The sequence below is a fragment of the Euprymna scolopes genome, chromosome 5, assembly GCF_053919585.1.
Source record: "Euprymna scolopes isolate OS-2025 chromosome 5, ASM5391958v1, whole genome shotgun sequence".
Lineage (NCBI taxonomy): Eukaryota > Metazoa > Mollusca > Cephalopoda > Sepiida > Sepiolidae > Euprymna > Euprymna scolopes.
In genome coordinates this window covers 30,554,404-30,571,810 of record NC_136486.1, presented here as the reverse complement: position 1 = coordinate 30,571,810, position 17,407 = coordinate 30,554,404, and the positions used below count along the sequence as shown (strand labels likewise).

The following is a 17,407-nucleotide window of genomic DNA, read 5'->3' as shown; positions in this document are numbered from 1 at the left end:
TTGGTATCAATTGTGATGGCAGCAAAATTGGTTTTAGTGAAATGTGGAAACGTTACCTCACCAACACTAGACACATCTACTCCTCCCAGCTGCTTGATTGCGTCCAGCACAAGCAACAAATCAAATCCAAGTAAGTATCCATCCCCAACTAAGACTTTCATTGTTAATGCTCAGCTTTGCATCAATGTTAACTTGCACCACTCCCATTCCACAGAAGCTGTGCTTCCATTTGTTGTGAACACAAAGGTCATTTTCTTGTCCATTCCTTACAACACAACTTGCAGACTAGTGACTGCATGTATCCAGTATCCACTAGAGCTTTACGTCATAGTCCATTGATTCAAACAGTTACAATCGGCAATGTGGCATTTACAACAGTATGGGGGATGAGATTGATGCTGAATTCTCACCCTCCTGCTTGTTTCCCAGACACGCTGCTGACACTGATAGCACATGATATTCCTTCGAGGTTTGACGCAAGCACTTCCAGTAGACAATCTCTTGCTCTATGATTAGGTCCATTACAATTATAACACTGCCAGAACACATCCGTCTCTTTACGTGTGCTTTGTGCCGATTGTGCAGCTACTGCAACCTGCTTTTAAACACTTGTGCAGTTCCTTAAAATGGGGTGAGCGCCACATACCAGTAATATGTGACAGATTTAGGTTATCCATCTGGGAGGATACTGATAATAATTCTTCTGCATGTTCAGTCAATTCAGCAACGAATGCACATTTCCTCACAATTGTTGATGCATGGCACATGCTTCGCCTGATATGCACATCAGAATGGCGCACTTGATGCACTTCACCCCAATTACCTGTTCAGTTTTCTCCAGTCATTCCACTATTGACTGTCTGGATTCACTGTCATTAAATACTGGTATGAGCTGTGGGTTGAAGGCCATAATAGCCGAAATAGCTTATTTCTTCATGAGGGAAGAGAGAACAAAAAATTTGTTAACACACACGGCAGCACGTCCCAAACAATTTCATCCATGCAACCCCATATGATCCTGGTCAACACTGATGATTTGAACTCGAACATTCTGACGAATCAACATGACATGATCATGAACAACTCTGTTGATTCAAACCTGAACACCTCTGACAATTCGACACGATCCCAAACACAATGACTCAACATGACATGTTTCCAGAGTAACTTTGGCAGTTACTTGCCTAATGACTGTTATTAGATTTTTAATAGCCCTTAGCAAAAAACTTATTTTCACTGTAGGTAGATTCAACTTAGATATTGGCATACATTTCTTGAGTGCTTCTGCAGATGCTCGTCACAGAAATAAGGAGAAATAATAATTAAAAAAACAAAAAACAATTTTAGATACAGAGATTAATAAAAAATTTAAAACCTTTAATTAATGTATATCAATTCATCTATATCCCTTCAATGCCAACAAGTAGTTTGGTGATCAGAATTGGTTTGGGTGCAAAAAGTTTTGAAATAAATCGCAATCCTAACTCAATCAAGAATCAGCAGTGAACACATATGTAAATCACACTTTCGGTAAGAGGGATGAAACAAAACCAGGAGAAACACTCATCAAATAAATGCATATGCAAATCGAAAGGCACCCGCCCCTCTTTCGATCACCAATGTAGAGGACTAGGATATATAAATCCTAATCCCGTTACAAAAGAAAATAATGAAACGAATGGAATGAAGGAAACAAAAATTCAATTGCTGGATAAGATAAACGGGTCGTTTATTTACTGTTGAAAGAATGAATGTTTTAGATATAACACGTGTTCATGTCCGCGCAGGTGTAACTTTTTTTCACAATCTTTGAAGTCTGAAATTAGCGAGCATTTCAAGAAGAAAAATTTGACCGCCATTTTTGATTGGCAAAATCGGTGACGTGTGAAATAACAAAATGTAGTTTCAAGAGTTGCAAACAGTTTGGTGACAGTTGTTGTCTATTAGATTTTCTCCCTTTGTTTTTTTTTTTTGTTTGTTTTTGTTACTGTTTTTTTTTTTTGTTGTTTTGCAAAATTTATACCCACAGTCCAGATATGTGCTAGTACAAAACTATCACATGCTAACAATTATCTCCCTTATTTCAAAAGTTAAATTGAATTTGTATCTCTAAAGTTAAAACTAAACAGAGAATCTTCGAAATTTACGAAAGCAAATTAAATTAAAATTAAATTAAAATTAAATTAAAATTAAATTAAAAATAAATTAAAATTAAATCAAAAATAAATTACAATTAAATCAAAAATAAATTTAAAATGAATTAAAATTAAATTAAAAATAAATTAAAATTAAATTAAAATTAAATTAAAAATAAATTAAAATTAAATTAAAAATAAATTAAAATCAAATTAAAATTAAATTAAAAATAAATTAAAATTAAATTAAAAATAAATTAGACATTACCAGAAACAGAAATGACATTTAAATTCGAAGTGATTAGAAATGGAAAAACAATCTAAAATTAATTTTTTTTTTTTTTCATAGAATTAAAGTTATTTCCCATTGCTAACATTTTGAAGAGTTGCATCCCTTGAAATAGCGTCTATAAATTTCTTTCTTCCTTAATGCGTTTTCATTTTACAGCATATCGCAAAATCTGAGGATTAAGTTGCCAGAATTTTAAGATTGTATAGCCCCAGTGTTTTAACTTATAGAGCTGAAATACTTAATTTTTAATACTAAATATATTTTTCAAGTTTGGAGTTATGTACCAGCTATTTTTGGATCATGCTAGTTAAGTGATGTTGAACCTGGTCAGTATAAAACGGGTGGCCATATGATGAAACCTCTTCGCAAATATATATATATATATATATATATATATATATATATATATATATATATATATATATATATATATATATATGGTAAATGTTACCTTATGCTCCAACAGAAAATCGACCACTCTAATTTTTTTTTTTTTTAATTTTTTTTTTTTTAGGAGTGTTCGAGGTCACTGACAACAAATCTGGTGAAGTGAAGTGTCTTATCACTTGAACGTATCATGTAAGAAAAACACTGCCGAAGGCGGTGAAATGGTACAAAATAGTCCCAAGGTTCAGAAGTATGGAAGCACATTAATGACATAATTTCATTATTGTTTAACAATATTCCGGCTTATCGAGCATATTTTTTTTTTTTTTTTTTTTTGGCAGTTGCAGACCCCTCCCTGCACTTAAAAATTCATAAAACTTCAGGAAATCAACCAATTTTTATGAAAATTTCAGTATTTATTAATTAATGATCATAGAATGCAATGAACCCATTATAGTGTTCCAGAATTTTGACCGACTCTATTTTGGAGTCAAAAAGTTATGCAAATCCAAAGCAGTTCTAACTCTGCAGGCTTTCTGATAGCTTTATTTTTTAATTGAAAAAAAAAAAAACACTTAAAAATAAGTTAGAACACACACAAAAAAACTGATCTAGTTATGTAGAAACATAGCTTGCCTTTGGTAATATTTATTTGTTTTGTTGTTTTTTTCCCCCTCGTTTTTGCTTCGTCGGCTACTCTAAATACGTCGCTAAATTATTTTTTAATAAAACTACAAATGTATTTTAAGTTTTGGAAGGTCAATTTAATTGACTCAATTTAATTCACTAAGTTACAATGAGAATTTATTCCTTATAAAAAGTTATAAAAATACAAACTTACGTTTTAATTAATCGGAATGTTTAAGTGAAATTTAAAGTCGACTTTACACAATTTTAAACGTATCTGAAAATGACATCGGGTAGTTGGAGGGAAAAGGTAGGGGGCAGAGGGGAAAAACGGACAGGTTTCCTTTTCTTTTTAAGAATGGGCATCCGTAGTTACCGATATAGAAGGTTTGTATAAATTTTTCCATTTTTTAATTTAATTATTTTTGCATGTTCCTGTTTTTAAATTAATTTTTTTTTTAAAGTATTGTTCAATATTATAAAAAAAAAAATGTTATGCCAAAAGTTTCACATTCTTACGAGCAAGGAAATTATTAAAAGCTTGCATATAAAAATTATGCGAAACCTGTAATTAAAAAAAAAAAAAAAAATTTGCAATAGTAATTTTATTTATTTATTATTTTTTTTTTTTTGTGTGTGTGTGTGTGTGTGTGTGTGTGTGTGTGAAAATATTAAATAAACAATGTTTAATTCAATGGTAAAATCGGTAGTTCGAGAAATTCATTTTCCTTTGAGTTATATCAAATTCATTAATACGGATTAAGGGACTTTTTTTTCGTAATGTTCCTGTAAAAATTATTTTATTTTATTTTTATTGTTACAAATTACGATGCTTTATTTATATAAAAAGAGCAAAAATAAATTCTTGCGTTTTTTTTTTTTATTTACTACTGAAAACCATAACTTTAGTAAAGGTATTTTTGTTTAAACAAAATACATTTTCCCCCAAAGATTTAAATAAAAATAATGGGTTCACTATATTTCGTGATCATTATTTGCTAAATACTGAAAATTTTATTAAAATTTGGTTAATTTCCTGATTTTTGGTGAATTTTTAAGTAAAGGGAGAGGTCAAAATGTTTATACATTTTGAGCGTCAGCATTTATTTTGCCCGTAACTAATTATCAGCTAATTCGAATTTTTGAAGGAATTGTTTATGTCGTCAATCTTAACATTTACCCAAAAGTCATAGTATCATATTATTACTATAATTCTTTATGTCATTGTTATTAGATTATAATTTATTATTTTATTAGTAATCTTGCGATTCGGTAAAATCTCTAGATGAGGTTAATAAAAAATAAAACAAAAAAAAAAATTATAAGATAAAATTAAAAGCCAAGAACAATGCGAGATTTTTTTTTTATATAGAGTAAAATTAAATGCAAACAAAAGAAATAAATTTCTTTTTTTTTTGTTGTTTGTTTTTTCTTTTTCACACAAATTTTAACTCTAAACAACAGTAATTTTTTTTTCTGTTGTATTCAATGGTGTTGTAATTTATTAAAAAAAAAAAAAAACAATTTAAACATATAAACGTTATTTCAAGGGGCATAACTCTTACTAGTAAATTATTTCCCTTGAACTTGTCAGAAATTTCCTCCGACGCTATGAAGTAGTTTGTAGATCAGAGTTGGTGTAAAAAATTACAAAATATTGCTAAATCGCAACCCCAACTCAATCAAGAATTAGTAACTGACACATATGCAAATAAGTCTTTCAGTAAGAAGGATGAAACACAGGCAGGGGGAACGCTCATTAAATAATTAGCAATGAACATATATGCAAATTAAAAGGTACCCGGCCTTCCTCTAATCACCAACAACCCGATTAAACATAATGCATCTAAATTATTTTTCTTATAAACTAGAATATATATATATATATATATATAAGAAAAACAAGAAAAAGTACATAAAGAAAATACAAGACAAGGCTCTATCTGCATCATCGTGGATATGGCAATTCCACAGACTGACAACAATGCAACAAAGTCTGGTGGTATCGTGGTAATGATGCTGGTGTGCTCTGGGATAATGATAATGATGCTTCGGCCCGAAACTATGCCTAAAACGAGAGTCATCATCTGATGAAGACTTTGTTGGAAGCAATGCTGCTGTAAAAGCAACAGCTACTGTATAAACATTTTTAAGGCAGATTAAAAAATATATAAATTAAAAAGGAATACTAGAAAATATACAGGGGGGGGGGTAAACTATGCTCCACTAGTGTTCGCACTAATATATAAAAATCCTAGAATTACAGTAGTAATTTCATTTTTCATACGTAAATTATTACCACTTCTGATGACCTAAAAAAATGTTTTGTTGATTTCATTTAGCGTGAAAGGATTTTTTTTCGAAAATATTTAAAACATGTCATACATACCAAGAGAACAGGTAAAAAAACAAGAGATGCAACCCTGGCTTTATTAAATCTGCTTACCTAAAAAGAAAAAGGTCAATTTTAGAAATAAAAATAAAAATAAAAATTATCTATATTATATTTCTCATTGTCCATCTGTCCATTCCACTTTTTCTCAGAAAATCTGGCTGAGACTTTGTATGGACATTTGTTATAAGGTGCAGTGAACTAAGTATTATGGTATCTAATGTATAGTTAGAGATTAGACTGCACAAATGAGGACAAATAAAACAATATTCAACCATAAATTTGACATAAAAAAACTCATTCTAAGTCAGAGACATAATTTTGCTCCTTAAAATAAGGAAAAAAGTCTAGTTTAGAAATATTTAACAAATATCTTTATAATAATAGATAAACAATCGTAAGATGAATGCATTTATACATTCATATGATAATCATATAAAATGAATATATCTATATATTAATATGATAATACTATAAAATGAATATATCTATATATTAATATGATAATCATATAAAATGAATATATCTATATATTAATATGATAATCATAAAAAATGAATATATCTATATATCAATATGATAATCATAAAATGAATATATCTATATATTAATATGATAATACTATCAAATGAATATATCTATATATTAATATGATAATCATATAACAAACAGATGAACAATAATAAAATGAATATATCTATATATAAATATGATAATCATATAAAATGAATATATCTATACATTAATATGATAATCATAAAATGAATATATCTATACATTAATATGATAATCATGAAATGAATATATCTATATATAAATATGATAATCATATAAAATGAAATATATCTATATATTAATATGATAATCATATAAAATGAATATATTTATATATTAATATGATAATCATATAAAATGAATATATCTATACATTAATATGATAATCATATAAAATGAATAAATCTATACATTAATATGATAATCATAAAATGAATATATTTCTATATAAATATGATAATCATATAAAATGAATATATCTATATATTAATATGATAATCATAAAATTAATATATCTATACATTAATATGATAATCATGAAATGAATATATCTATACATTAATATGATAATCATAAAATGAATATATCTATACATTAATATGATAATCATAAAATGAATATATCTATATATTAATATGATAATCATGAAATGAATATATCTATACATTAATATGATAATCATGAAATGAATACATCTATTCAATAATATAATAATCATATAAATGAATATATCTATACATTAATATGATAATCATATGAAATGAATATATCTATATAATAATATGATAATCATATAAAATGAATATATTTATACATTAATAGGATAATCATATAACAAATAGATGAACAATCATAAAATGAATATATCTCTATATTAATATGATAATCATATAAATGAAATATATCTATATATTAATATGATAATCATATAAAATGAATATATCTATATATTAATATGATAATCATAAGATGAATATATTTCTATATTGATATGATAATAATATAAAATGAATACATCTATACATTAATATGATAATCATATAAAATGAATATATTTATATATTAATATGATAATCATATAAATGAATATATCTATACATTAATATGATAATCATAAAATGAATATATCTATACATTAATATGATAATCATGAAAGGAATATATCTATTCAATAATATGATAATCATATGAAATGAATATATCTATACATTAATATGATAATCATATGAAATAAATATATCTATACATTAATATGATAATCATATAACAAATAGATGAACAATCATAAAAAGAATATATCTCTATATTAATATGATAATCATATAAATGAAATATATCTATATATTAATATGATAATCATATAAAATGAAATATATCTATATATTAATATGATAATAATAAGATGAATATATGTCTATATTAATATGATAATCATATAAAATGAATACATCTATACATTAATATAATAATCATATAAAATGAATATATTTATATATTAATATGATAATCATATAAATGAATATATCTATATATTAATATGATAATCATATAAAATGCATATATCTATTCATTAATATGATAATCATATAAAATGAATATATCTATACATTAATAGTATTATCATATAAAATGCATATATTTATACATTAATATGATAATCATACAAAATGAATATATCTACATATTAATATGATAATCATATAAAATGAATATATCTATATATTAATATGATAATCATATAAAATGATTATATCTATACATTAATTTTATAATCATATAAAATTAATATATCTATACATTAATATGATAATCATGAAATTAATATATCTATACATTAATATGATAATCATATGAAATGAATATATCTATACATTAATATGATAATCATATAACAAATAGATGAACAATCATAAACTGAATATATCTCTACATTAATATGATAATCATATAAATGAAATATATCTATATATTAATATGATAATCATATAAAATTAATATATCTATATATTAATATGATAATCATAAGATGAATATATCTCTATATTAATATGATAATCATATAAAATGAATACATCTATACATTAATATGATAACCATATAAAATGAATATATTTATATATAAATATGATAATCATATAAATGAATATATCTATACATTAATATGATAATCATATAAAATGCATATATTTATACATTAATATGATAATCATATTTAATGAATGTATCTATATATTAATATGATAATCATATAAAATGAATATATATATACATTAATATGATAATCATATAAAATGTATATATCTATACATTAATATGATAATCATATAAAATGCATATATTTATACATTAATATGATAATAATATAAAATGAATATATCTATACATTAATATGATAATCATATAAATGAACATATCTATATATTAATATGATAATCATATGAATGAATATATCAATATAATAATATAGTAATCATATAAAATGAATATATCTCTATATTAATATGATAATCATATAAATGAATATATCTATATATTAATATGATAATCATAAAAAATGAATATATTTATATATTAATATGATAATCATATAAATGAATATATCTATATATTAATATGATAATCATATAAAAAGTAATATATCTATACATTTATATGATAATCATATAAAATGAATATATCTATATATTAATATGATAATCATATAAATGAATATATCTATATATCAATATGATAATCATATAAATGAATATATCTATACATTAATATGATTATCATATAAAATGCATATATTTATATATTAATATGATAATCATATAAATGAATATATTTATACATTAATATGATAATCATATAAAATGAATATATTTATACATTAATAGGATAATCATATAAAATGAATATATCTATATATTAATATGATAATCATATGAAATGAAATATATCTATATATTAATATGATAATCATATAAATGAATATATTTATACATTAATATGATAATCATATAAAATGAATATATTTATACATTAATATGATAATCATATAAATGAATATATCTATATATTAATATGATAATCATATAAAATGAAATATATCTATATATTAATATGATAATCATATAAAATGAATATATTTATACATTAATATGATAATCATATAAAATGAATATATCTATATATTTATATGATAATCATATAAAATGAAATATATCTATACATTAATATGATAATCATATAAAATGAAATATATCTATACATTAATATGATAATCATATAAAATGAATATATCTATACATTTATATGATAATCATATAAATGAATATATCTATATATTAATATTATAATATTATAAAATGAATATATCTATACATTAATATGATAATCATATAAAATGAATATATCTATACATTTATATGATAATCATATAAAATGAATATATCTATATAATTATATGATAATCATATAAAATGAATATATCTATACATTTATATGATAATCATATAAAATGAATATATCTATATAATTATATGATAATCATATAAAATAAATATATCTATACATTAATATGATAATCATATAAAAAGTAATATATCTATACATTTATATGATAATCATATAAAATGAATATATCTATATAATTATATGATAATCATATAAAATGAAATATATCTATATATTAATATGATAATCATATAAAACGAATATATCTATATATTAATACGATAGTCATATAAAACGAATATATCTATACATTAATATGATAGTCATATAAAATGAATATATCTATACATTTATATGATAATCATATAAAATGAATATATCTATATAATTATATGATAATCATATAAAATGAATATATCTATATTAATATGATAATCATATAAAATATATCTATACATTAATATGATAATCATATTAAATCAATATATCTATACATTAATATGATAATCATATTAAATGAATATATCTCTTAATAGGATAATCAAGTAAAATGAATATATCTATATATTAATATGATAATCATATAAAATTAATATATCGATACATTAATATGATAATCATATAAAATGAATATATCTATACATTAATATGATAATCATATAACAAATAGATGAACGATCATACAATAAATTTATCTATATATTAATACGATAGTGTGTGTTATTTTGTGTGTCACGCTTACATCTTTTTTCTTCCGAGTGACTGTCATTTAATTGTTATGACCTTCCATTTATTACAATAAATAATTTTACCAAGAATTCTTCATAAGTTTTGGTTTCGGTTTCAATTAAAGCTGATGGCACTCAAGTCATGTATGTTTTTTTTTTATAATTTTACAAAGAATTCTTCATAAGTTTTGGTTTTGGTTATAGATGAAGAAACTCAAGTTATATATATATTTTTTTCTTCATAAGTTTTGGTTTCGGTTCAAGCTGATGTACCTAAATCAAATGGATATATTTTCATTTTTGAAATCATAAGTTTATAATATAAAAGAATCGATCGAAAATTCACTTTATAATAATATATACGAAACCTGCATAAATTAAAATATCATATTTAAGCGTATTTTATGATTGGGCTACGCTGGGCATCCTTGCTAGCTTAGATTATTACTTTTGCAGTTTTAACAAAAAAAAACTACAATAATATTAAGGCGTCTCCATTAACACGGAACATCCACAAAATGCCAACATCAATATATTACATATGAAAGTGTCCACTGTGAAATTTCCTCAAGCTCCACTAATAAAACATAAGTAATAAAATAATCGAATTATTCCTCGCCATCACTGTAATCCGTTTTACATTTTTTTAACGCGCTTTTAAAAATTGACTTCCAAATACCTTTCTCTGACTAAGTCTTTATAAATCACTTTACATTTTAAAAATTAAGTAACTTTTTTTCTATTAATATATTTTGATTTCTGTTTTTCAGAATTATAAAATAGAATCTTTGGAAATTTTTGGTATGAATGAGTTTACAACAGAACAACGAGGGAAGATAATTGAATTTTACTTTGAAAATGGACGGTCAATTCTTGCAACGCAAAGATCTTATATGCGTCATTTTAATGTTCGAGATCCTCCTAGTAGGCCTGCAATAATGAACTGAGTGATGCGTTTTCAAGAGCATGGCTCTGTAAATGATAGGTCTAGACGTGGACGAGGTCACTTAGTACGTACACCTGAAAATACTGATAATGTGAGCCATAGCATTGAAAGAAGCCAACCACATATATCCGAAAGCGTTCTGAAGAACTTGCCATCTCACAGAGTTCTCTACAGCGCATTCAAAGAGACTTGCACATGTATCCTTACAAAGTTCAATTAGTGCAATCTTTACAACCACCAGTCTTTCAGAAACGACTAAATTACACTGTCAGGTTTCAGGAAACTGCACGAAATGACAATGAGTTCATTCACAAATGGATCATGGGAGATAAGGCTCATTTCTGTTTGAATAAGTATGTCAATAAGCAGAGTTCCAGATTCTGGGGCACCGAAAATCTATGCTAAGTTAATGCGAGTTTAATGCACCTAATTAAAGTCACAGTATGGCATGGAGTAACCTCAGAAACGGTTGTTGGACCTTTCTTCTTTGAAGATGCAAATGAAAATGCTGTGACCGTAACTGCTAAGAGATATAAAGATAAACTAGTGAATTTTTTATTTGGTGGCAACAAGATGGAGCAACTGCACATACAGCTAGAGCCATAATGCAGTTTTTAACTGATGTTTCAAGGTCGAAAAATCTATCAAAATTCCGATTCACCTGATTTGACAGCACCAGACTTTTGGCTTTGGGGATATCTTAAAGACAAAGTGCATGCAAATAAGTCTCAAACCATCCAAGAATTTAAGGCAAACATACGACATGAAATTCTTTCCCTACAACCTCCGATATTAAGAACTGTCATGGAGAATAGCTTAGAAAGAGCTCGATTTTGCAAAGCCGAAAATGGAGACATTATCTTTCGTAATTAAATCAGAACGAATTTCCGTACTTTAAACTGTGTAATAAATAAGGATTAATTAAATACAGTCATTTAAGAAAAAGGTGTTTCATTTTCAAACTGTAAAGTGACTTATGGGCCACCATGTACATCTCCCTTGCTCTCCAATCTATCTTCATCACTTTCTCCTGTTTTACTTGGCCTTTCACTGCCAACAGACCCTGCTGCACAACCTGTTCTACATCTACTAACACTAGCAATCTCACACACCCTTTTAAACATGACCATGAAAAAAGTCTCTTTTTCTGTGCACATTCCACAATACTGTCCAGATTTAATCTATCTCCAAGGTCATCAGATGTAAGTCAGTCTTTAAGACCCACACTACCATCTTATCATTTTAATTTTTCTCTCCATGCAACACATATCCTCAAACCTTATTGACCATATACTGCATACAAAGAATTGTTCAGATCTTATTTTGGTAATGTCACTAAATAGAGTTTGTGGACGATATAAGAAAATAAGTCCGTATAGGCATTCAAAATGTTTCTTATTTTAAACATTAATACATGAGGAGTCATTTCGAGTAAAAAGTAAATTTACTTTACCATTGAAACTCGAGAAATGCACGATTAAAATGTGTAAACGTTGAAAGAGTAACAAATCAAGATGGCTGTCAACCACAATTTTGTAGAGCAAATAGCAGCCTTGACCTTGCAATCAAAAACCAAGATTAAGTGAAATGAAACAAACCGATGTAAACTTACTTATAGAAATATTAATAACAGTTATTGCATTGTCATTTTCCGATTTGTCAGTTCTTGGCACAAAGAACTGGTTTTAGGCAAACGGTGTGTTAACCACCAATACCTTAGCATATGGGTCGATGCAAGCTTGCTTGCTATTAACGTATCATTCGTATATGATGAAATTGTAGTAGAATATACTTGCTGATTACATTCAGGAAAGAACTCTTAACATATTAACCTCGCAGAACTCTATACCATTATTAAAGGAATAAACTTGGCAATCCTCTGGAAGACGACCTCCTTGCATTTGTTCACCGATTCTACTCATGTTCATAAATGGATCTTAGATACTCTTATTGGTAGGGCCAGGATACAAACCTATGCTATGAGTGAGATGCTCATTTGACGGTGGCTTGATATAATATTGAAAGAATATGCACTATTGATGGATATATCCTTGATCAAATCTAGCCAAAAGAAGGCAGGTCGATTGAGGAGAGTGCTTCAGAGCTGGCTTGATACAATTAAGAAGAAACTGCCTGTACTGCATCCATGAAGTCAGTCACGTTTGACCAGATCAAGATTGCCCACCAGCACAACACTCATCTTGATGTGAGATGGACACTACTTTGCAAAACAGATCAACCCTGAGGTTTCTAGGGGCCGTCATGAAAACTGTCGTCAGAAGACGTGAAAAGTGTCAGCTGATCAACCCGTCACCCACGCACTGGTCAAGGTCAGGGTCAGGGTGTTTTGAATGGTAAACATTGTACCAGGTAGCAGTGAATATTACTTATTGTAATGGAGGCCCATTTTTTTCGACATTGCTTGACTGCAGCCTCACTTGGCAAGATGCAAAAAATGTAATCAACCAGCCGAAGATGCTCTACTATGAGCTGGGCCCATCACCAGAGATTCTGACATAATGACACTGCCTTTTAAAGCAGCTCTGTTAACATTTTTCTAGATCAGTGGAGAGTCTGACTTTGATTCCACTGAGCCATGTCACAGAACTGTAAAAAGAATCGCTGCCAGAAAACAATGTACTATACTGGAAAGATTATACTGGTACAACGTCACACAAAAGGATAATGTGTTCTCTGCTACAGCACCTGGTAATATGGTATATCGGTACCACATACGGCTGAAGGGAATCAATAGAACATCAGACTTAAAAACAGGTGACTAAATCTGAGTAAAGGCTCCACATGGATGATATGCCACAAAATATAGAGTGGGAAGTGTGACCGGAATTACCAATGCACAGAACATATGTAAAAGATTTGTGGCCCATAATGTGACCAAACCCACTATCTGTTCTGACATGTCTTCAGAGAATGTGAGTGAAAGATTTGTGACAATTTGAAAGACCAAATGAACAGGCACCCAGCATAAATGCAGGTAATGCCTCTTCCAATGGAGACCCAGTAACTGTACTGTCACAAAGAACACACCGCAAAGACCACCTCCCAAATGTTTCATGTATGATCATAGGATAGGATCAAGGAGTGTATATTAGTAATGACATAAACAATTTTACCTTGAAGAAACTGAAGGTGTGCTCTCTCTGCTACCAGCACGTGAAAACCCGAAGTGGCAAGATTTAATACACATAAAAGAAACCAAACAAAGTGGGGAGGAGCAATATTTTGCTTAAGTCTGATCGGAAAACACACATCAGTTCATTCACTTGTATGGAAACTTGTAGGTACAGGCAATAATATCGGGAAAAAATAGGGGGACATAGTTTTGAAAGCCGATTTATCATAATTTTTTTGTAGGTTTCCGATTATTTTTTTGATTGTATTTGAAAGATTAAAGTCTAAAGTTAATTCCCCCCCCTCAAATATTTGTTTACCATTTTTTTAAAATAATTATTTTTCTGTGTTCCTGCTTTTAAATTAAAAAAGATTTTATTTTTCAAGATTATATAAAAATTATGTTAGGCCGAAAGTTTCACGTTCATCCAAGCAAAGAAAATATTAGAATCTTGCATATAAAAATTATATGAAACATGTAATTTAAAAACAGTAAGAATATTTTTTGCAATTACAATTTTTTGTGTGAAAATATTAAATAAACAATGCTTAATTCAATAATAATATCGATAGTTCGAAAAATTAATTTTTCTTTGAGTTATATCGAATTCATTAATACAGACTTTAGGGGCTTTTTTCATAATGTAAAAATTAAATTTTTTTACTGTTACAATTTACGATACTTTATTTTCATAAAAAAAGCAAAAATAAATTAATTCATTTTTTTTTACAACTAAAAACCATAACTTTAGTAAATGTGTTTTTTGTTTAAACAAAATACATTTTCACTAAGATTCAAATAAAAATAATGGGTTCACTATATTTCGTGGTCATTATTTTATATATACTGAAAATTTCATTAAATTTGATTAATTTCCTGCTTTTTGGTGAATTTTTAAGTAAAGAGAGGGGTCAAAACTCAAAATGTTTACCATTTTGAGCATCGGCATTCATTTTGCACGCCTTGATTTCATTTTGACAAAAAATCTAAATCCCATCAAACAATTAACCTAAATCAAAGAATGGCCGAAACTCAAAGGCATTCTGATGGATTTAATTTTGTAACTTAATTATTATTTTTTAAAAAAAAATAAGATTTTTATAATTTTCTTTTACAATTCAAAGTACTTATACAAAGAAAGTACCATGCTGAATTTATAACATTATTATTTAGAAACCCAATCTTAACTTAAGGAGGGTATTTTCGTAACTATTCTGTATTTTCACCTAACAATTTAACAAACAAAAGATAAAACTTTAAATTAACTTTAAAATACTATATAGAAAAATAGAACGTTACCTTCAGTAAATAGTCAATATTTGTAAATAAGAATGCATAATTCACATAAAGACAAAAAACACACAAATACAAAGACGCACGAGAAATAGTCACACAAATTTATCACAGTAGAGATGATGTAGATTTCAAATATTATGATTTCAAAGTTTATGCGCTATCGTGATTATTCTGCTCATACATTCAGTCCAAGGGGGATAACTGCATAATACAATTCAGTCAAGGGGAATAACTACTTAGTCCAATTCAGTCCAAGTTCAGTCTATGTAACACAACTGAGACTACTGAACTTGTTTTATAATTATTATTATTTATTTTTTTTACAGGGAGGTCACCACTTATCAAGGCCCGGGGGCCACTCAGGAATAAGGGTTATTGCGTGTACAGTAATCAATGAGATAGTACTGTAGTAATCATTAGTATTGGAGATTTGATAGAGTGTCTTACTTGAGGGGGCGGTTTGTCAGGAATTTGTTTATGTTGGACTTGAAGACATCCAAGTTGTAGTCAGGTGGGAAACAAGCAAACGGAAGAGAGTTCCACAGTCGTGCACTTCTAAGAAAGAAGCTCTGCTCATGGAATCTATGTTTGGATTTAGGCACAGATAAAGAGCGGGGAAAATTATTGACAGTAGCTTCAGCCAGACGGATGTTTCTCGTGAAAGATTAGCGAGGGGGGACGAGAGATTAGAGCTCAGACGAGCACTTGCCATGGAAATAACGATAAAACAAAGACAGGCTCGCAACGTCTCTTCTGTGGGAGAGAGGCTGCAGGGAAGAGAAAAGGGCATCCCCCACTAAACCGCAAAGTCTATTTTGTACTCTGTCAAGGTAGGATAGGCTATTTTTAGCAGCTCCTGCCTAGATGTGGCAGCAGTACTCCATCCTTGAATGCACTTGGCTTTTATGCAGATAGAGAATTTCATCAGTAGTGAGATATCTTCTGGAGTGGTAGAAGGATCCCACCATTTTCCCAGCGTGCTTGGCAACAGACTTGATGTACGTGTTCCATGTCAGATCAGGAGTAAAGGTCAAACCTAGAAGCTTGTCAAAACATGGAGCCTCCCCAAGACGAGAGCCATCCATTTCAATTGATGCCAGATGGGGATCAGAGCGTTGATGATGTAAAGATAGAAGCTTGGTTTTGGATGCATTAAAAGTGACCAGCCACGTCTTCCCCCACTGTACCACACGCTCAAGATCAGAGGAGAGAGAATCAGAGAGAGCTTTGTCATTTACAGCCTTTGATGTGTTGCCATAAATAGTTGTGTCATCAGCATAGATGTCAACGAATGATTTAAGTATGTGTTTAGGGAGATCATTGATGTAGATCAGGAACAGAGTTGGGCCCAGGATGGACCCCTGAGGGACTCCAGCATTAATACTGTAAGCCTCTGATTTCTGCCCATCAACCACTACTCTTATGAAGCTATCGGAGAGAAATGATTTAATAATTGAGAAAACATTTTCAATGATACC

The 17,407-nt window shown here is 27.8% G+C and overlaps 1 protein-coding gene across 2 annotated transcripts in view; it reads right to left on the bottom strand.

Moving 5' to 3' along the window:
• The window catches only part of LOC145276760 (uncharacterized), a 286,556-nt gene that overhangs the window by 229,703 nt on the left and 39,446 nt on the right, over positions 1-17,407 (bottom strand). The window contains exon 2 of one of the 2 annotated variants that reach the window (XM_080128008.1): positions 5,657-5,887. The exons of the other annotated variant lie outside the window; for it this stretch is intronic. Coding sequence (XP_079984134.1) covers positions 5,780-5,887 — 108 coding nt within the window. The 3' untranslated portion in view covers positions 5,657-5,779. Of the gene's footprint in view, positions 1-5,656; positions 5,888-17,407 lie in introns of those variants that run through there. 2 annotated transcript variants of the gene reach the window in all.